This window comes from Coturnix japonica, chromosome 38 (assembly GCF_054131305.1).
Source record: "Coturnix japonica strain WE chromosome 38, WE-NBRP24, whole genome shotgun sequence".
NCBI lineage: Eukaryota > Metazoa > Chordata > Aves > Galliformes > Phasianidae > Coturnix > Coturnix japonica.
Genome location: NC_140700.1, coordinates 2722496 through 2744285, shown reverse-complemented (window position 1 = coordinate 2744285; position 21790 = coordinate 2722496). Strand labels below are relative to the sequence as shown.

Here is a 21790-nt window from a genome sequence, read left to right as displayed (position 1 = left end):
TATGCAGCACTTGAGGATGGGATGGGATGAGAGAAGAAGAAGAATGGGATGGGATGGGATGGGATGGGATGGGATGGGATGGGATGGGATGGGATGGGATGGGATGGGATGGGATGGGATGGGATGGGATGGAACGGAACGGAATGGAATGGAATGGAATGGAATGGAATGGAACGTTCCAAGCTAGAAGAGACCACAAGGAACATAGGGTCCAGGAGATGAAGTCACCTAAGGTCACCTACCCACTGCCCCAAGGCAGAGACAACCTGTCTGCAGGTTTTTGCTATCTCCACTGCAGGCATCTCCCATCTCCCCTTATTGTTCTCCCTAAGCTCAGTTAGTTCTGTGTCCTTGCTATTTTGGTGAGCATCGTCCTTCCTAAAGCTGGAGTAGAAGTGATGCTCCACTGAACACATGGGAAAGGTCTGCTTCAGACCCGAGGAAAACAAATCATTGGAGGAAAATGAGGCATGTGGGAAAACTCATCACTTCTGTTGCATCTCCCACGGGGTCAGACAGGGAGCTCTGGTGTTCAGCAAAGCTGGCTGGCAGCAACACAGAGAAAAGCACTTTTGGAGCCCTGCAGCAGTTCAGTCTCGTGGTGTCTGGAAGGACTTGAGGATGGAGGAACACAGCTGGGTACCCTCAGCTGCCCCCAGCCAGCTCAGGGGGATGCGATGGCTCAGCTGATGCCTTCATAAAGGCCCAGCCCTGGGGAGGAACATGGGGGGGTTATACACAGACAAGTGTGGGGAGCATAAGGCAGGCTTGGGAGCAGGACAGATTCCTTCCCAGAGCTGAAAGCAATCGTGCCTGTCTCGAAGGAAGCTATTGATTTCCTTTCTTCTCACTAATTTGGCTTGTCCTGTCCTTTTTGTTGGTTCAGGTCAAAGAAAGAGGCTATAAGAACCTTTTAGCCAGAGTGGCCGGAGCTGCCGCTCGCCCTGCACCACGGCTCCATTAGCAATCCTGCAGCAGCCTGCTATGAAATATTCACAACCTCAATGGGCTCCAAAGACCTCAAGAACTGAAGTTCTACACCGTGTTTCAGTTGGGCAAAATGACTTTTTGTTTTCAATGAACAGCTCTCAGGCAATGCGATCTTTGCCGGTTCTGCTCTGGGCTGAGCGACGCATCAACACAACAGCCTTCATCAAACGAACATTCAAGGTGGAACCTGGAGTTATTTTCTTTAAATAACCCCATATTTTTAATTTGGGAAACACCACAGAGGGAGAATGTATGTGATTTGATCTTTGCAGGTAGGTGATATTGGCTGGGTTCCCTTTGGCCATGCCTTACCAAGGGGCAGTGGGTCTTCCCAAGGATCAGGAGCTCATTGTAGGATGAGGAGACCTTCCCATGGGCTCAGCTGCTCCAGAGACCATAACATGGCCCCATAGTGCTCCCCCAACATGTGTCACCTTGTTCCTTGGCTGCCTCCATCTTCAGACCCTGTTCCATCACATCAGGGTGTCCCAATTCAGAAAGGTATACATTCCATTTGGATAACAGAAAGAAACCAGTGGGAATCCCTATATATTTTCATGACAATATTAATGCAAAGGTGTCAGCCATTGAAACACATGTAAATCAGACAAGTAGGTGCAGTGTATTGACTCGCTGCGTTCTCCAAAGCACTGAATTACATCTTGAGTTGTCAGCGTGGCAGAGGGAGGCGGGTGCAGACGTACACATTATAATAATAGCTCCACAATTAGGGTAGTAAATCAGAGAGCATCACTCAATTCAGAGAGGTTTCCTCCGTTTGCTACAGGCGGGATTGGAGCTCTTTGTAAGGAGATGCTTCTGCTGATACGAAAAGCCCCACTGGTTGTGCAAAGCCTTGGCAAGGCAGCAGTGGGAATAGCAGCTTAGAAATTCAGCTGCGCTTGAATCTCTCAGCCTCAGTTTCTACACGTTGCATAAGTATCAGCCTTGGGCATCTTGTTGTCTGGATTCTGCCCACCCTGCTATGGCAGATCTAGCTCAGAAAAGGCTGAAACAACATAGGGAAAAATTAAAACCCCTCTTCCCAAGTAGCCTCACACCCAGAGCAGTGTGTGTGAGCCCCACTTTGCCATGGAAATTCATGTTCAGCTGAGGCTCAGGGAAACATGGGTTAACCCCACCATGCCCCCACACCTCCCAGGGCATCACCCACAGCACTGATTTTATTGGGCTTCCAGGGTGAGCCCTGCAATCCCCTCCAGCAGCATAAGCACCTCACAGTCTGACTGCTGCATATGGGAACTGAAATGCTTCCATCACCTCCCCCAGTGTTTGCTGGATGCTGGGCACCCTGCAGTACTGGTGCTCTCCTTGGATGGTCATAGCAGAACAATCCAAGGCTGAGCCAAAGCGTTTTGTGCCAGCTTTGTTGTGTGCCTGCCCCCCCCCCTTCCTTTAGGATGGGGTGATGTCTCCATGTGCAGGTCTGCAAAAGCAGGCTGACATAAAACAACTGCTCTAGGGGTGATGGAGAAGAGGGGATGCTGTGGGTGCATCGCTCACATTGTGTCCAGCTGAGCTGCAGCCTATGGGGCAGCACAACATCCTCACCCCAACCATTGGCATCGTGGCCCACAGGAGCCTGATCCTGCCCCATTGCCTCCCCCAAAGCCGCGCAGAGCTGCTGCAACCCCAGATCTCCCCATGCAGATCCAGGCTCCAACACAAACGTGGTACGCTCAGAGCCGCCCGCTAAAGCAGCAGCATCGCGCATCCAGGGATATGATTATTTCCCAGTGGTTGAAATCTAGGTCTCTTGCTTGGGAGGAGGGAGGGGGGGGGAGAGATGCTCATATTAATCTTATGAATATTCATTGAGAAGCTCTGTTGCCTTCGGAGCTTTGCTCCCAGGAGCCCGGGGCGAGTTTCAGGGCCAGCAGCGCAGGTGAAGGTGCTGCCAGCAGAGCGGAGCGCGGCTGTTTGTGCATTCGCTGCATGCCTGACTGCAGAGCCAATTGTAAGTTGGTGCCTTTTTCTCCCCCCCACCCCCCTCCACCTCCCCTCCCCGCTGTCTCTGCTGAAATAGCGGCTTGCCACAAGCTGTGAAATGGAGGCTTGGCGTTTTTGTTTTTTTTTTTTCTCGGTTGCAAAAGGGAAAGCAAACGCCTCGACCTTGTCCTCGAGGCTGCCCGAAATCCCAGCGCTCTGACAGACGGCCATGGCTCGTGCCTGCAGCGAGCTCGCCTTGTGCCTGCAGTGACAAACCGGGCTCTTGTGGTTGATTTCTATCGCCTTCTTCCTGCCCTTGCAGCCCCCAGATTTGCATGAACGGAACCCGAAGACGGGGTGGTGGTGGGAGGAGGTGTTTGGTTCTGAGCAGGACAGAGTGTGATGGGGAGAAAGTAGCAGAAAATGAGTGCTGGAATCTGTGATGTCAACTCAGATGATGCTGTAACCGTCTCAGATCAGCAGCAGAATCACCGCTCGGGTCTCGGCTCAGAGAGAGGAGCCCAGACCTCATGCTAAATTATAATCAACATGTTAAACAATGAGCAAATGTCCGCACTGCTGAGCAAACCTGGGGTGTTTTGGGCAGGGAGGAAGGGGAGGAGGGAGTTTAGGGGCAGGAGAAGAAATGCATGTTGGAAAAAAATCATCAAGGTTGGTTGATTTGGAGGTTCACGTTGTGGCTGCAGCAGGTGGATGCTGCTCGTGGTGTTCTGCTGTGATGCTCACAGGAGCCAAAGGAGGTTAAACCCAGCGGGGCTTTGGAGTGGGGCTGAAAGGAGAAAAACTGGGACAAAAACCAGCTCCTCTCCTCTGGGCCTGGTAGAAAAGGGTTAAGCGAAGCCGTTGGATGCTGCAAGCCTTGTCAGGGTTGTACTATTTTTTCTAGTGCATAAGGAGAAGGGAGAGGAGGGTTGCACGGGAAGGGGAAATTTCCAAGAAAAGAAGGATCTGCAGCAATATCTGCACCCGAGGTGATGAAGAGAGAAACCAACAGGCGTACATGGCCTGCGGGAGGCTGAAATCTTTACCGAGGAGGCTCAGACCGCGGGGTTATTTTCCACCTGCCTCCCCTCCCCGGTTCTGTAATCCTGGCTCAAAGTAGACAAGTCGAGTTGCAGCCGAAGAAGGGAGGTTAGAGGAATTGTTGTTATTTTTTTTTTCTTTGGGAGGGCAAAAAAACCCTGAAAAACAAAAAAGAGACCGGGGGGGGAAAGGAGAGTTTGGATGGATCGCTGCTGCTCGAGCATCCCATGGGGCGGTCTGATGGAGGAGCAGAGGCTGATGCAGAGATCGGAGCCCCCCCAGCGTCTCCCTGAGAATTGTAGCCCCACCGGAGTGGAATCCCCACGGGGGGGTGGGTCGGCTGGGGGTTGGCTTTGGGGAGGATGGAGAGGGTGGGTGCGGGTCGCGTGGGTCTCACGGCCGGGGATGCTCAGGGGGGAGCATGGAGGAGGGGATACCGACCAGCTCTTCGTCTCACCGATGAAAACGGAGCGCCCCGAGCCCCCCGCGGAGGCAGCGCGGTGCCGTAGGGACCGCCGTCCCCGGGGCGTTCGGTGCGGCGCCGCAGAGCATCGCTGTGCCGGGGGCTGCGGCGCTCCCCCTCCGCCCGCCGCCTCCTCCCCTCGCTGCCATCGGGCGGCCCGGCCCCACCGCCCGGAGCGGAGAGGAGAAGAGAGGGACGCGGTTCTGTTTTTTTCCGCTCTCCCCTCGGCTCGTGTTGCAGTGCAGGTTAGCGAAGCGTCGGGATAACAGCTGGCGGGGAGGAAGCGGCGCTGCCCGGAGGAATCGGGGGCTTTGCGGACGCTGCCTCCAAAACCCCCGTTGGTTTTCTACCTTCTCGCTGTTTTTTCCAGGCGATGCCACACCTCCCGAGGACACCGGGGACATCGGGTTTTGCTGAGCTTAGCACCTTCCCCCCGCCGTACCGGAGGCATCAGACAGACCCTGCTCTGCCCTGAAGTGCGGACCTGCAACAGCTCCGGGAGGACTTCTGTCCCTCTGTCTCTTTCTTTCTCTCTTTCTCTCTCTCTCTCTCCAGTCCAAACCATTCCAAGACCCGACTTCCACCATCTGGAAATCTCACCCCTTTTATGTCCCTTCTCCTTTTCTACGATGACTCACCATTATTTTTAACTTTGAAGAGAGAGGAAATTATGGGGATCTTGGAAGCCTGTATTCCTCTCTAGGATTTCCCCAGGGGTCAGATAATCGGTCTTACTAAGAGACACTAAGATTTGGCTTCTCCAGGTAATGTGATTTGTTTTCTGTGTGCCATGGCGCTTTGCAGAGAATGAGAGCAGCCGGGACACCAGCGGTCGAGGAGGGGGACTGCAGTGGTCCGCGGGCAGCTTGCATCCAAATTCAGGCAGCAGAGCCCAGCTCGGGGCGGGCAGTGCAGCACCCGCGGCCCTATAGCCGGGGCAGGAGAATGGGGACGGTGCCGAAGTTAAAGCGGAGCCGTTAGGGCTACCTGGAGGGTCGTGCCGGATTGCCTGCTATAGAACCTTAGAATAATCTATGCACGGTTGAATGTTAACCCTTAATTGCATGCCTGGAAATGAGCCGAGCCCGCACTGCCCCGCGGGTCCCTTTACCGCTATAGGGCTGGTTGGGGTTTTGCTTCCTTTCTCTTCCCTTCCCCCTCCTGGTTTTTTCTCCCCTCTTATGAATTATTATTTTTAACCATAAAACCCCAAAATGTTCTGCTTTGTCAAGGCCGGTTTTTCTATGCCGGTTGTGAATAGATGAAGGTTCCTCAGGTGTTTCCTCCCTTCTGCCTAATGGCTTTAGATGGGAGTTTTGAACTCTGATTAACTCCGATTAACCCCCCTGAGGACGGAGGTAGGCAGCGGTAGTGCAGGGAGCCGCTCTCCTCCCCCCAACTTTACTTCATCTCTCTCTTTCTCAGCAGGGGCAATTTTCTTTCCTTTTTTTTTTTGTTTTCTCCTGTTTTATCATCCCTTCGCCTTTTCATGAGACACTTCCACACCTACGTACCTGTCCTTCTGCAGGATAGTAGCCTTGCCCTGAGTCCGATCCCACCACCGGGCACTCGGAAGAGTTTAGCATAAGGATTTTCTTTCAACCCCAATATGACAGTTGCTACCGGAGATCCTGCAGACGAAGCTGCAGCTCTTCCAGGTCACCCACAGGACACGTACAACCCCGAGACCGACCATGAATGCTGCGAGAGGGTGGTCATTAACATCTCAGGGCTGCGCTTTGAGACCCAGCTCAAAACGTTAGCTCAATTTCCGGAGACTTTGCTAGGAGATCCTAAAAAGAGAATGAGATATTTCGACCCTCTCCGGAACGAGTATTTCTTTGACAGGAACAGACCCAGCTTCGATGCTATTTTGTACTATTACCAATCTGGAGGGAGGTTGCGGAGGCCGGTTAATGTGCCCTTGGACATCTTCTCAGAGGAGATTCGTTTCTATGAACTGGGGGAAGAAGCCATGGAGATGTTTCGGGAGGACGAAGGCTACATCAAAGAAGAAGAGAGACCGCTGCCAGAGAATGAGTTTCAAAGACAGGTCTGGTTGCTCTTCGAGTACCCTGAGAGCTCTGGCCCTGCCAGGATTATAGCTATTGTCTCTGTCATGGTGATTTTGATCTCCATCGTGAGCTTTTGCCTGGAAACATTGCCCATTTTTCGGGATGAGAATGAAGACATGCACGGCAGCGGGCTGAGCCACCCTCCTTACTCCAACAGCAGCACGGGGTACCAGCAGTCGACCTCTTTCACAGACCCCTTCTTCATCGTGGAGACGCTTTGCATCATCTGGTTCTCCTTCGAGTTCTTGGTGAGGTTTTTCGCCTGTCCCAGCAAGGCTGGATTTTTTACCAACATCATGAACATTATAGACATTGTAGCCATCATCCCCTACTTCATCACCTTGGGGACGGAGCTGGCTGAGAAGCCAGAGGATGGCCAGCAAGGCCAGCAAGCCATGTCCTTGGCCATCCTCCGAGTCATCCGCTTGGTGCGGGTCTTCCGGATCTTCAAGCTGTCCCGGCACTCCAAGGGGCTGCAGATCCTGGGGCAGACCCTCAAGGCCAGCATGCGGGAGCTGGGTTTGCTCATCTTCTTCCTCTTCATCGGCGTCATCCTCTTCTCCAGCGCCGTCTACTTCGCCGAGGCCGACGAGAGCGAGTCCCAATTCCCGAGCATCCCCGATGCCTTCTGGTGGGCCGTGGTTTCCATGACGACTGTTGGCTACGGAGACATGGTCCCCACCACCATCGGGGGGAAAATCGTGGGGTCTCTGTGTGCCATCGCTGGCGTATTAACCATTGCCTTACCCGTGCCCGTCATAGTGTCTAACTTCAACTACTTCTACCACCGGGAGACGGAGGGAGAGGAGCAGGCTCAATATTTGCAAGTAACCAGCTGCCCAAAGATCCCCTCTTCCCCTGACCTAAAGAAAAGCAGAAGTGCCTCTACCATTAGTAAGTCTGATTATATGGAGATTCAGGAAGGTGTAAACAATAGCAATGAGGATTTTAGGGAGGAGAACTTGAAGACAGCCAATTGCACCCTAGCTAACACAAACTATGTGAATATCACCAAAATGCTAACCGATGTCTAGTCGCTAAATCCTAGTCCCGTATTTAAAGCTGAAGTGGAACAACTGCAGATATTGAGTGCTGCTCTGCATTGTAGTTAACACAGTATTTTCTACGGTGTTTATTTGGTTCTGCATGGGAAGCAATAGCTGTGTAAGTGACTTTTAACCTTTGATTTCCACACTGAATAACGTGCAAGCAAACAAAACCGAACCATTTTGTTTCCCTTCTGCCATCCCAGGCTCTCTGCTTCCCAGAGGTGTGGAGAGGTCCGAGCTCCACGCCATAGCAGGGATGCAGGGATGCTCACTGGCATGGCCCCGTCCCCAGAGCCGGGTCATCAGCTTGGGGCTGGGGAAGGTCAGGCAGGGCTGGTCCGCTTGTTAGAGGGCTCAGGTTTCCACCTCAGCAGTGCCAAGCTGAACGCATCGCCCCGGCTCTTGTTTCATAACGGAAAATGCTGCATGCTGCAATAGTTTGAGCCACTGCAGTATGCCAGTGAGAGGCCCAGGGGAGGGATAATTAGTCTGGCGGCACATTATTTATTAAGTCTTAAGTTTTCTATGCTGGGTACCGGGAGGGACGAGTAAACAAATCAAAACGCTTGGATTTCATTGATTTATTCAGATGATACTTCCATCCACCACTATTTCCAGGATCACCAAAGACACCTCCACTGACACACTGAAAACGAGTTGGGAAAACGAAAAGCATCTCTTTTTTTGATATCTATATATAAAACTGGAGCAACTATGCTGTGGCCTACAATATATTTATACTGCAGTGAAATTTAACCAGTAATACAGTACAGCTGCATGGGTATCTGTTGCATGAATCTGAATATTTAATACACACACAAATATATATTTTCTTAGTAGAATATACAGTATTCATGTTTATAGTGTTTATAGATTCTCCAGTGGCTCGGAGGAGATTTGTGGGAGCTAAAATGTCTCTAATACGTTTAGAAATGGGATGGGGGTGGCATGTGCTGACAACAGCTTGATAGATAACGAGGCAAAGCCTGAGTGCCCCAGCACCCAGCCCCAAGAGCCGGCTCCGTGGAAGGTGAGCTGAAAGTTAAACACCTGCACTCATTATGGGGCAAGTAATTGGTCATTAATCTGGGTGTCAGGAGCAGAAAGCACAGCTGATCGGGCAGGGCTGGAGGAGCAGGTGGGATGGCAGGAACGGGCTCTCTGGACTTGTCTGGTCAGCAGTTTTCAGCCATTTCCCATACAATTATTGCGTGTGTGTGTATAGATATTTAGAGAGCGACCATAGGGCCAAATTCTCTAATGTGAATATATATAGCTCTAATCTAGCTAATGTGAGCTCTTGGAGCCTCAGATCTTCTTGGCTCAGTGGCCACAGATATGAGCTGTCCTGGGGTGTGTTCTGGGCTGGAAAACCCTGATTTCAATTGTGTCGAGCCCTAGGGCTGTTGGTTTTTCCTGTATGGTGGACTGGATCCAAGCTTATGCTTCCAAGGTGTTGCTTTTGCGTTGCCTTCTCCCATGGTCTATTTGAGGGCTGTGCTGGGATGCGGATGCCTCAGGATCATCCCCATTTCTTCTCCATTTCTGGCATAGTCTGGAGAGAGCTGGAGCTGTCTGTTCTGGGGTTTCATCTGCTTTGCCCATCCCACTTGGATTTCCTTGTCTTTCCCCCATTGCTATCAAATCCCAGGATGGGCTGGGCCAGGGGACCCCTGTGAGGTCATGGCTGAGCAAAGCCCCCATCTGAAGGCATTTAGCAGCCCCTCCAGTTGGGGTGAATTGGGGCTGAATTTGGGCTCGATCAGCACTTTGCTGCTGCTGAGTGCAGGTGCAGGAGGGAAGCCCATGGTGGATTGTGGCAGTGAGGTCCCAGCCGGACCTTCCTGGCCTCCCATGGGAAAACAATATTCACAACAATACAACAAACGGTGCTAGCGTATTCTACAGCAATGGTTCAAAATGCTGCTCGGGGCTGGATCCATCCCTTGTGCTGAAGTGACCCCACTCAGCCAGGTGGGATCGCTCATCTTTAATAAGTGATTGATTCAGGCCTAGCTCTAATCACCCAGGGTGCTGAGCACCACGCAGGGTTGGGTGCCTGCCCAAAATCACATTGCATTGGGAACCCTCTCCTACTCTTTGCTGCTGCAGCTCTGGAATGGGCATCTCCAAAGCTCACCAACACCTGCAACACACACAATGAGAATCAACACAACTGAAAGCAATAAATCTCTTTCCGAAGCTTGAATGGGATGGCAGAGGTGTGATTCCCAGGTGGCTGCCCAGCCTCTATTGATCCAGCTTGCTGCATGTCTATGGGGATGTGACTGCCCAGCCAAGGGTGCCTGAGCACTGGGATGATCCCAGCTTTGCTGTGTAGTGCTATGAGTGATTTGGGAGGATGCTGACTTTGCAAAGTGTCTGGTTGTTCAAATTCTGTGAGCTTCAGGCCATTCACCACCTGGCATCTCTGGCCGTGGATGGATCCTGCATGTTGTGTGCTCACTCTGGCAGATGTTCATGAGCAAATCCAGCCTTGGAAGGAGGGCATCTCTGTGGTGGCCCTGGCAGCTGGTTTGCAGAGCAGGGGGCACCCAGATGTGTGCTCAGATGGGTGTTTCGGGGCAGGAAAGGTCTGTGGGGGTCAGAAGCCACCCATCAGGCTGCATGAAACTGAAGTCTGGATGTCTCCTGCACACAGAGAAATGGTTCCCCTATAGCTTTTAATGGGATTTGTGCCTGCAGGTCGGAGCTCTAGTGCTATTTTGAGCTTTGCTTCTGACTCACTGATGTGATCTTGAACCAGTTTTCAGGAGGAGACTGTGATTTTTTTTTTCTTTCTTCCTTTTTTTTTCTTCTTGAGGAATTTGGTTTGAGAGCCTCCAGGCCCCTGTGGAGATGCTGAGCATCTCAAGCTTCCCCTCAGCTTCAGTGGGTACAAAAATGGGATGTGAAATGGCTCAGATGGAGGATGCCATAACGCAAAGGTTGGGTCTCCCTTCCCACCTCTCATGGAGCCATTGGCCATGGGTAGGATGGAGAACCAATGCTCTCTGCTCTCTGTCTGTTCCTATGGTGGTACCTAGAGGAGGTAGGAGCTGTATCTGAAGTTTTGCCCTTTGTGCCATGGTTGTGCAGATGGAAAGTGGTGATTAGAGTTGTTTTCTAACTGGCAGTGCATGTCTAACTCTGTGAGCAACCCATCAAGCCTTCAGCATCCTCTGCAATAGCTGCTAAGGGCTCTGAGGGGAGGCTCTTATCTTGGCTTTAGGAACGATGGGAGAAAACTATTAACATGGGCTGATGAATTTTGGTCAGGAAAACCAATCTCTGCGTCTTCTTGTTGTGTTGAAGTCCTGTAAATCTGGATACTGAGCTATACCAAGAAAAGGATCTCTAGATTGGTGTTATGTGACTGTAGCATGTGGGTGTATAAATACGGGCATATTTGTGCATAAATACACAGAAGGAGAGAAAAAGACAGAGGAGGAGGAGGTATTTCAGGAATGGCCTTGCTTTGTTGTCACATAACTCCTGGGTCAGCATTGAAATCAGTGCCAAAGGCCTGTGGACTTTCTGGGCTCACAGTACCCCTAAGGGGGGGCCCAAGGGAAAGAGATCTGGATTCAGCCTCCGAGGTGGCATCAGATCTGTGCATCCCTGCATGCATCCCAGCAGCTTTTCAGTATCCCTTCCCTGGAACCCAAATCCTCACCCTGAGCCTGTTGCTTGGTATGTTTGTGATGGTGCAGGCAAAGCTAAACAGAAGTCGAAGGGGTCTGCTGGGCTGTGCTGGGTGGCTTTGCTGGGTTTGTTGGTAGTGGCTGGGTTTCTGTTCCTTTGAACCATGCTGGGATTTTAGTCCCAGGGCTGAGGTGTGCTTTCCTTGGGGTGTTCATAGGGGACCGTGATGGTTTATATGGTCAGTGATCAGTGTTTTCTTAGGTCAGCATGCTGCAGGGCTGGGAGGTGAAGAGGGGAGGATCCAGCTCCAAATCACTTGGGTTTGCACCCAAAAGTCTACAGCTCCCTCTTCATGCCCATGGCAGCACCCGGCACATCACCTTGTCCCTGCCATCAGGGTCCAGCAGGTTCCCTGTAACCCATCCCTACCCCCATAATCTTGGTCTCTCCATGAAATGATGGATTTGGCTGCCCCTAGTCCACACTGTGCATGGAGAGAGGAAAATCCCTCACCCTTGTTCCTTGTTGGTGGGATGGTTGGCTTGGAGGAGCTGCTGGACATCAAGTGACCACAGCCCTGTCCTAAAGGCCTTGCTTGTGTCAGACACACTGCCTGGTTGCTCTGGGCTGGTTGGTTTTTGGTTTTATTTGATCATCCTTCTGTCGTGTATAAGACTGTAATTATCCCTTTGCACTTGCTCCCTCGTTGCTTGAGTCTGCACTCTTGTCCTCCAATGTCACCTACTAATCGTTGCTGGAAGAGGAAGGGAAAAACAGGCATTGGATCAAAGCTGTGTGTGGTGCCTCATTTGGGTGAATCGATAGGAAGAGGAAATCCGAGAAGGACTCATCCTACCGATGCTGGAGCCGAACCTTCTGTTGCCATGGTTATGGGAGAAATGGGACCAGGAATGGAGAGAGGCCTATAAACTGGTAGAGGAGAACTCGTGGGAATCTCAAGTCATTTAACCATGCGTTTGCTAGACAAAAAACGTAGACACCAGCTGTATCTGAATTGCACAGTGTGTATAGACGTTCCTGCTCTCATTGACGGCACAGGGGTGTCCCTGGGGTCGGGCACATCCATGGGGTTGCAAACCCACGTCAATAGGGCCGACCATTGTAAATAGGTATACAGATCTGTGTACATACATATTCCAAATGAGCATTTGCTGTCTGGTTTATCATGAGTGTATATAATTTATTCTTCACAGAGTATCACAGGTTTTGTAAATATCGACACTAATTAAGAGGAAATAAATATGTATATTATTGAGGAGCTGTTTTGGTATCCGTTCTGTGGAGGGTGGGGAGGGAAAAGACAAACAAATGTGTTCTGGGTAGGCTGGGTTATTGTTGGGAAGGGAACATAGAAGGGAATTCCCTTCCCATATTGGAATTCCCAATATGGGAATTCCCATAGAAGGGAATGTGAAGCCAGGAGTTGGACATGATGGTTCCTATAGGTCCATTTAACTCTGGATGGTCTGTGGAACTATGGAATCACTATGGGGTAAAGAGCCGTGGAAGGGGCTGAGCTGTGGGCTTGGTGCCATGCTTTGGGCTTTTGTCTCCAGCAAAGGGAGACAACAGTGGGGACTGAAGTGCAAATATTTCATCCCAAAACTCCAGGTTCTCTCCCTGAAGGGTTTGGGGTTAGTTCTTACAGGTAGGTCCCCAGGTTGGGCTCAGGCATTCCTATGCAGCCTCAGACCACCCCACTTCCAGGTCTGTGCTTTCCTTCTCTCTGGGTCTCTCTGAGCTCCATTGCTGACACTGTGGGATCTGCAAGCAGAGATTTGCTTTTTCACTCCTATATATTGGGGAAACGTGTTTTTTTCTTGCCATGGTGACAATTCAGTCTCTAAACTGCATCCTACCCACAGGGTGACTTGTTTTTTAGATAGAAAATCCAGTTTATTCTTCATGGATACATGACTCGGGTCAGCCACGCGGCTGGAGGCCCTGCCATGGATCAGCACTGCTCGTGGCATCGCTGGCCAGAGAGCTGAGATGGATTTGGCAGCAAACCCAACAGAGCCAGCAACAGGTTGGAGCTCATGGCTTTCCTGTGTTGCTTCCCACCTCAAGCAGCCTCCATGGTCCTGGATGTACCCACAGAGGAGCAACAACCCAAGGGCAACCTCAGGCGCAGGGCTTCCATTTATCCATGCTGGCCAGATGAACATACCAGTGGCACTGGAGATGTTTTTAACCCTTCCTGGGGTAGATCCCTGCAGGCTTCAAGAGCCTCAGTGCCCTCATGTCCCTGTCCTGATGGCGCAGAGCTGGGCTCACAGCTGGGATCCCTTCTGCCACCCAGAGGACATCCAGTCCTGCTCCGTGCCTCAGTTTCCCCACCTATAACACAGCTCAGGACCTGCAGGTTGCAAAGCTCAGCTCAGAGCAAATGCACCACTGGATGGAGGAACCCATGACTGGGTCATTTAAGTAGGAGAGGAAGGTATTTAAATACAGAAGGAAAAAAAATGGAATGTGTAAAGGTAAGAGAACAATTTACAAGCAAAATTGTCAGCGTCCTCCTTGCAGTGCTCAATGTTGTGTTGGTGGCTGCTCCATTTGGGCCATTCCATGTTCCTCAACCCCATTTCTGAGCCCAACAAGGCCCAGCCCTCCCCCCCACCTATCTCAGTCTGGCTGATTCTGGGCTTATAAATATCCAAACAGCTCTTGGTGTGAGGGGATTGCAGCAGAGTCTGCTCTGCACAGCACTCTGCAGGGATGGCAGGAGGAGGTGGTGAGGCGGATGCAGCAATTATTTTAAACTCCTGCTCTGCCAGCAATGCTGCAGCACTGTGCCCATGCATAGAGGATACTGGTGGTGTCAGGGGCATGCACTGTCATACTTGGGCTTTTGCAGCCTTTCAAAGAGAGAAGGGTGGGCTGGAAGACCCACATGTCCGATGGAGCCGATCCCCCTGGTGCTACCTGGCCTACTTTCTTGCACTCCTTTTACCGAGCATTGCTTCTCCACCTCATGGGTCTGCTCTGAATTAAAGAGGTCGTTGAGGCAGCAGCTCTTCATCCTGGGGGGGACCCCACCATGAATGTTTGCTTTCTCAAGCCCTTGAATTCCTTCTTAGTGACATCAAGGAAGGAAATGACCCAGGTGCCAAGAAAGCTCTTCCACTGCTGCTTGCCCTGGGAAGCTCAGGTTGCTAAACCCCATTACAGCCCATTGCACACACCCCAGGGACAAACGGGGATTTTTAGCCATCCTATAACCAAACCCACTTCCATTTGGCCAAGCACTGGGATCTTGAGAGCAGCTCCTGGAGCAGGGCTGCAGAAACCCATCAGTAAAACACTGACAGATGGGGAAAGGTTGGAAAGAGGGGAAGGGAACACGGGGCTCTGCCACCCTCCTGGCGATGCCCATCTGGAATTGCTGGGTGTGCACCGACGTGCAGTGCTGGAGCACGAGTTGGTGCAGGATGACACCATCACTGCTGCAGTGCCTCGTGTTCTGGGTGACCTTTGCTGAGCTGCTGGGTGCAAAATCTGCAAGTGTGGGTGTGCGAAGAGGGGCCCCCGCAGCCTATCTTTAGGTAACCTCCAGGCAAAGGTTTGGAGCTGGAGATGCACATTTATCCTGCAGTGCTGGAAATCAGGCCAGGTCCCTCTTTCTCCTTCCCACTTGCTCTTGCTCCTTCATCTCCCTCCCTTGCATTTGTGCTGGGTGTAAAAAATCCTATTCCTGGGAGCAGTGCTCATCCACACCCCGGCACGAGGTACAGGGCAGGAGATGAGGAGCTGCAGGCAGTGCATGCAGGGCTGCTGTATCCATGAGAGCAATGTCTGGGTGTGCTAAGAACCACAAATCTCCCCTTCTATACAGTCACAGCTGAGACTTGGTGGGGCCCTGGATCTATAGTGCATGAGGGCAGACAAGATAATGAGGAGTGATGCAAGGAACAACAGACTTGAAACCAGAGCTGCCTAAATATTTGCTCCTTGCTCCTGGGATGCCTTGGGTTCATGGGGAAGGCAGCACCCAGCTGCAGTTCTCAGCTGAATGTGCTGAGGATGTCACATTGCCATAGACCCCCATGGGCTGGGCAGGTGCAAAAAGAGCCATAGGGAAAGTGGCTGTGATTTTAATCCTAAAGGGTGTGAGAAGGTGGGTCTGAGGTGCTTGGGAGATGGATTAAAGGCTCAGCAGCAGGTTTGTGCATTGGGGCAAAGCAGGATGAGAGATCTCCTCAGCCCCATGAGCACTGGAGATGGGACTGACCCACACCCCAGTCACACGATGCTGCACTGTGAGACTTAGGGCAGCTGCTGGTCTGTGACTTACTGAGCTCTGTGACACAGGCACAGCTGCAGGGGCTGGCAGTACCTTGATGGGTTTGCTTTGCTGCTGCTTTAACACAGCTCCAGGATGGAGCAGAACTGATTGGAGGAGCTGGAGAGCCAAGGTCAGCCAGCGCCTTGCAGCCCCCACATCTGCTGCCATCACACTCTGTGATGCCTTGACCCTCCGTGGGCAGGATCAGACCCAAGGACACGTTTTAGCCAGTGAGAGATGAAGGTGGGGGTGGGCAAAGGAAGCAGCACAAACATCTTCTGCCAGGCATCTGCTCCCTGCCTGGCAAAAACTGCCAACCAAGCACTGTTTGAAAGCACAGCCTTTCAACCCGGTGCGGGGTTGTCTTCCACTGTCCTTTTATCCTTGGCTAATTAAAGGCAAATCTCTGCAGAAGGAACACACTTCTTCACATGTGAGCATTAATAACTAGAAAGTGGCTGTGAATGCTCTGAGGCGGCTGCGGAAATCCTGGGCAGAAATAGCATTTTTATCTCACAGCTTTGGCTCTGGGGATAATAAACTTCTGAGGTTTAGAAGGAGGCAACAGCAGATCCAGCCCCATATGGCTTGAGTTTACAAAAGGATCAGCCAAATGGACAGACTTAATTCCTGAGTCATCCCTGGGCAGGACCTTGGGGTGATGCTGAGGTCCCCAAAGTCTCCTTATCCCTCATGGATGCTGCAGGGAACGGCTGCTCACCCCCAGGCAGCCCAATGAACTTTATTCATGAATGTTTTTGTGTGTTTTCAGTTACCAAAATGCCCTGACGAGCTCAGAGCTGAAACGAGGAGTCGGATGTTTGGTAAAGCAGAGAATAATTTCGTGGCATCCAGTAAGGCTGGCAAGAAGGCAGGCATTGATAGCAACTATTCTTATTCTGATGATGACATTATGTGGCTCTTACAGAGTGCTTTTCATTAGTAGCTCTAAAGTGCTTTACGAAAGAAGAGATTCAGATGTCTCGAACTGTCTGCAGTGATTTCAGCAGAGGAGCCTGGGCTTGTGCATCATGCAGAAGCTCAGCTCAGCTCTGGTTGCAGGGCAGGGATCTCTGCTCAGCTCCCAACCACCTTCATGGCATTTATTTATTGCTCAGCCTCTGGGAGCCTTCCTGCACAATTCTCTTATGGAGAAGCTGGAACCCTTCTCCATAAATAACCCCCCAGCAGCCTCATTCCACCTGCAGTAAATGCAACAGGCTGATGGGAAACCCAAAGCTTTTTGCCTATTTGTGCATTTCCATGAGTGCCAGCCCCGCTGTCTGCACTTGGAGCTCACTCTTCCTGCAGCATGGGGAGGGGGTCAGGCCATGGGGGGCTGCCTTTTGCCATTTGGTTCCTTTAGCACAGGGAAACATCCATGGTTGTTGGCAAATGTGAGCCTCTATCATCAGCTCCTCCATTGTGGGACATATACAAGGATGTACTCAATGGAAAAACCACATGCAAACATATCCATTAAATCCCATCTTCCTTGCTTTGGTTCAGCCTCAGTTTGCAGCAGAAAACAACTCAAAGGCTCCAGCAGGACCCAGGTGTGTCACTGGAAGAAAGGAGCCCAATAACAGCTCCAAGAGGAGAAACAAAGTCATTTTGACAGCAGAGCCTGTGCTGCTTTGGTGCCGTGTGGGATGAGCAGGATGACACTGGGATGCTCTGCTGGAGGAAGAGGGTTTTCAGCTCAGCTCGTCCTTGGGTGTCTGTGGGGCTCTGCTGTGTGGGTGCAGCTCCCATTGCTCCGTCCTCTCCTCCCCAGCAGCAGCAGCAGCAGAACTGCCGGCTCAGCACAAAGCTGCAGCATCGCAGCTCGAGGATTAGACATTCATTTGCCATAAATAGAAAATTGGGGGAATGTGTTTTAAGGTATTAAATGTATAGCGAGCGGCTGCTGATGCACAGGAACATGACCATCCTATCGATCCCCATCCTCATCCTGCTCCCTCCCTCTCTCCAGCTCCGATGACCCCTCACTCTGTGACAACATGAGGCTGCGATCCTACAACCAGGAGCTGGGATTTATCACCATGGTGGGGCTCAGGAGCCACGAATCCCAGCACCAACCCCCACCCCGCTGTGCTGCTCCCTGTCAGTGCTCTCATCCTATGCAGGCATCCCCAGGAGGGCATCTCCATTTGCTCTCAGTGTTATGGTCATCGGAGAGAAAAAGAAACTCCTCCTTGTGATTCATTCGGCTTAATTTAGCCATGTGCCTCAGGGCCAGAGAAGGCATGCCTTAGAAGAAGCCATTTTTCTGCACTGGTGATGAAAGGAGCAAGGGAATCAAGCTGAGATGGATGTAGATAGCAGCTTGTGGTGTGAGGGATGGGGCTTGGGTTTACAGGGCACCGGTGCCTGGATTCCCCTTAGTAAAACCTGGCAGTGGGGGGTTGTATGGGATGGAATGGCTTTAATTTGTGCAGAGAAATGTGTTCTTGTAAGGCATGCCTCTTCTGGCCTGAAGGAATGGTGTAGAGGAGGCCCTCCCTGCTGAACATAGAGGTGCCCCTGGAAACCAGACCCCATGAGATCCTCCTGGACGTGACTCTGTATGTATGGGATAAATCCCTTCAGGAGAGAAGGTGCAGGATCCCACAGGTGCCACCTCTCCCTACACCAGATAGGAGCCATCCTCTCCATTGCAGCAGTGGTTTCTGGCAATGTGAGAGGACCCCTGGGGTCTCATGGCCACGCAGGGGCCAACAGAGCTTAGTGACACTCAGCACATTGCTCCCTGTGCTGCTCCAGCTGCACCTGCAGCCCATATCACCCCTCTGCCACTGCTCCAGTGCCCCACCAAGCTCATGTCCCTGGATTTACTCCAATTTTATGGCTGATGAGGCTCAAGCCTTACGTTGCCAGTTAATGGACCTTAAAATGCCTAGAGATCCTGGCCCTCATCCTGATCCTGCCTTCCTGGCTGCAGGGAGGGGGAGGTTTTGCTGCTGAAGATGCTCAGGTCCTGTAGAAGGTCTCCTAACTTTGAGTAAAGGCTGTTCCTATGGGCATGACCTCTTGGCTACACATCCCCAAGCCAAGATACTACTTGGTCCTCTCCACCATTTCTGCCTGCAAGAGGACTTCCATGCCCAACAGTGGATCAAAAGGGACTGCATGGGGGTTGATGAGGCCTCTGCAGTGAGATCAGGCTGAAGCCAAGCATCTCAGAGCAAGGAATGTCCTTCTCAGCATGTCCTGGGGATGTTTCCACTTGGGAGTGAAGCCATTCCTTTTTAGTGACTTCCTGCTTGTTTCATAAAAGCATTTGGAAGGATGGGGAGATTCTCAGTGGCCTCAGGAGAGACAAGAAGTCTCACACGGTCCTTCTCCCTATTGATCGGACCCTCCAAATAAGACTTTCATCTGAAAGCTGTTGCCACAGTTGCCCATCTTTCCTCCAAAACCTCCTTGCAAAGGCTGCAGCTGGCTGCTGCCTTCAGCGCTTCAGCTCACGCTTGCAACTGCCATGCTTATAAATAAATGATGAGCGGATTGATTAGTCACTTCCCTCCGACTCCAGGCCTCTCACCCTTCACCATTTATTGTCTTAAATGGAATCCTTGCCCAAGCCTTCTAGATAGGACCAGCGTGCAGCTCCCCATGGGATGAAGACAAGTGTTTAAGCATCAGAAAAGCCTCTTCTTGAACTTTTCCCCCTCCTGGCTTGGGCAGAGGGCTGGGTTTTATCTTGTTTCCTTGCTTCCCCATAGGGTCCCTGGGGAGACCCCTGGGGAGGGGTGAAGAGGAGGCAGAGGTAGGGTGGATGACACACTGGGATTGCTGCTTTAGGGCCATGTACCATCTGATTTTATTGCAGGTGGTAAGGGGGGGCTGCTCTGCTGTGCTCCCATCAATCCCTATCTGCTCACAAGCAGGGAGAGCTCCCAGCCTGCAGCCCCCACCGCTGCCCCCGTCCCCCTACGCCATGTTCGCATCCTCCCTGCTGCCATGCAGCTGCAGGTTCCTATTTAGAGAAAATCTATAAACCACTCAGTACAGAGAGAACCTGCCAGCCTTCCCTCGGCCTTCTGCAGCAAATTGATCAGGGCTGGATCCTGCCTTTCTTTTTGCCCCCCTTCTCTCTTTGTGTTTCTGAAGCTACCTGGGACCATCCCAGTGGCAGCACCCAGCACCCTGTGGGCCCCATCTCATGCCCATATCCCAAGCCCAGTGGTGTCCCCCATCAGCCTTGGGTTATTTGGGATGTCAGTTCCAGAAGGGGGGGGGAAGCAACCAAGAGCTGACCTTGAGGTTGGCAGTCAGTTCATCTGCATGTTCTCCTTGCCCTCTGCAGGCTCCAAAATCAGTGGGTATGGCTGGAATAAGCCACACAAAGCCAGCAAGGCCAAGAAGCTGCAGATCTGAATCCCAGCCTTAGAGAAAGGAGGAAACCATACCCCAATAATGGGTGTCTGCTCTTACACCCAGACAGCCCCAGCATCAGGCCAGGACCAAGCAGCTGCCATGGCCATAGAGGATGGTGTAGAGATCAGAGCCATTCCTAAGCAGGGAGCCTGGGGAAATGGCTTTTTTTTCCCCCCCCACTGAAAAACTATGACTCATTTACTGAATGCCTCTTCTGCAATGAAGAGAACCCACCCAGCTCAGAGCAACACTTGTCCCAACCTCCAAAGTGCAGTTTTTCCTGCTGTCCCAAACTCTGATTAGAGGGAAACAAAACAACCCCCAAACTGCACCCAAAGAAGGGTTGAGCAGTTTCCAGCCCTGAAGCTGCCTTAGGAGAAGGATGATGGGGATCTGTGGCCAGATGAGATCTTTGCAGCACATGCACATCTTTATACATGCAGGGAGAAGTGCATGAATGAAGGGTACCTGGGATGCTGGAAAAGCACTGAGTGCTGAACAGAGCCAGTTGGGTGCTTGATCCAACCAAACCCCCATTTCCTATGGTAGAAATATCATCCAAACTGCCCTTTTGTGGTTGCACAGAAAGGTTTGGATATTTACTATGTGATATAAACCCATTTATTCTCTCTGGGGCTCCCTTGTCCTTGGTGCACACAGAGCCAAGGAAATGTCCCCTCTGTCCCCTTCCCACCTCCTCATTGCAAACAATGAGGCAGAGCTTTGCAGGCTCCCCTTCACCCTCCCGAAGTTCAGCTCTAGACATCTTGGTGCTATTGAAATATTTACAGCAGACGGTGGTGAAAAAGATTGAGGCATGAATTATTCACGGCCTCGCTTTTATCTTGGCCACGCATTTGGATTTTGCAAGAGAGGATTCCTCTGGTTGGAAGGGGATGGGGCTGAGCAAAGTGCTGGAGGATGTGGGGAGGGAAAAGGGGGTCTCGGGGTGAGGCATGGTGAGAGGGAGCTGGTGTTGGTGCAAGATGCATCTTTCCCCTTATATGTTTTGCTCAGCACAACTGGTCAGCAGGAAATGCCTCTGGATTTGGGTGCTCCCATCGGCGTGTTGGACTTATCCAAGTGTATGGGTGCTGTGGGATACTGTATATGGGGTAAGGCACAGCTCCAGGCTCAGCACTGAGCCTGTTCCTGGGGGAAGGAGGAAAAGATAGGAAGCTGGTGCTTTTGCTGAGGGCTCCAAGCATTACTTTGAGATATAAAATAAGAGAGTTGAAAAATCTCACTTGTGAAATGCAGTTGGAAAATCCCCTTTGGCCTGTTTGTCCTTGGCAGGGCTGCCCCCAACACCCGCAGCTACTTGGTCTGGATGTCTCCCAAAAGGGAATAACCCACGCAGGGCTGCAGATGGGAATGGGTCAGATGATGCCAATCTCCTTGTCTGCTCTGAAAGGAGCTGTGTTTGCAAAACAGCACAATTTGCATAGCTGATAACCAAGCAAAGCAGGAGCATGCTTGGCCAGTGAGCCATGCAGGCTGCAGCAGCTTGCAAAGGGCAAGACATCCAGCGTGGCTGTTGGCTACGCTGATTTGCACTGCAAAAGGATGCAGCCCTCTCTGGCTTTCCAGGCTGTTGCATTTTATCTGCTCACAGTGGGAGGCATGCAGGGCTCCACAGCTGCCACGGGGCCGTTTGATTTGTGGCTCTGCTGCCTTCTGCATCCCCAGCAAGAGCAAAATTAAACTCAGGTTCCACAGCTTCCATCTCCCCAGGTCCCTGATGGAGCAGCAATAGGGGAATGGGCAGCCAAGGAGGTGCAGTGTGTGGGATTCCTCCTCCCTGTTGTGTTCCCATCCCTTTGGCATTGGGTTCAGCAGCAGCATCTCTGTGCCTCAGTTTCCTCAATCCTGCTGCAGCCAC

The 21790-nt window shown here is 51.7% G+C and overlaps 1 protein-coding gene across 6 annotated transcripts; it reads left to right on the top strand.

Moving 5' to 3' along the window:
• The first annotated feature begins 2836 nt into the window (after positions 1–2836).
• On the top strand, positions 2837–12492 carry KCNA2 (potassium voltage-gated channel subfamily A member 2). 6 transcript variants are annotated; one of them, XM_085527348.1, is made up of 3 exons: positions 2837–2968; positions 4818–5211; positions 5873–12492. In XM_085527348.1, exon 3 carries the CDS (start codon positions 6057–6059, stop codon positions 7554–7556), a length of 1500 nt encoding a protein of 499 aa, XP_085383474.1. In that variant the 5' UTR covers positions 2837–2968; positions 4818–5211; positions 5873–6056; the 3' UTR covers positions 7557–12492. The 6 variants fall into 6 exon arrangements, with proteins under 6 accessions (XP_085383474.1, XP_085383472.1, XP_085383473.1 ...); XM_085527346.1 differs by lacking the exon at positions 2837–2968 and adding an exon at positions 3856–4092; XM_085527347.1 differs by lacking the exon at positions 2837–2968 and adding an exon at positions 4085–4315.
• Positions 12493–21790: the final 9298 nt, after the last annotated feature.

Coding starts and splice junctions, on each gene's coding strand:
- KCNA2 (XM_085527348.1), top strand. CDS start 6,057: ATGACAGTTGCTACCGGAGATCCTGCAGACGAAGCTGCAGCTCTTCCA.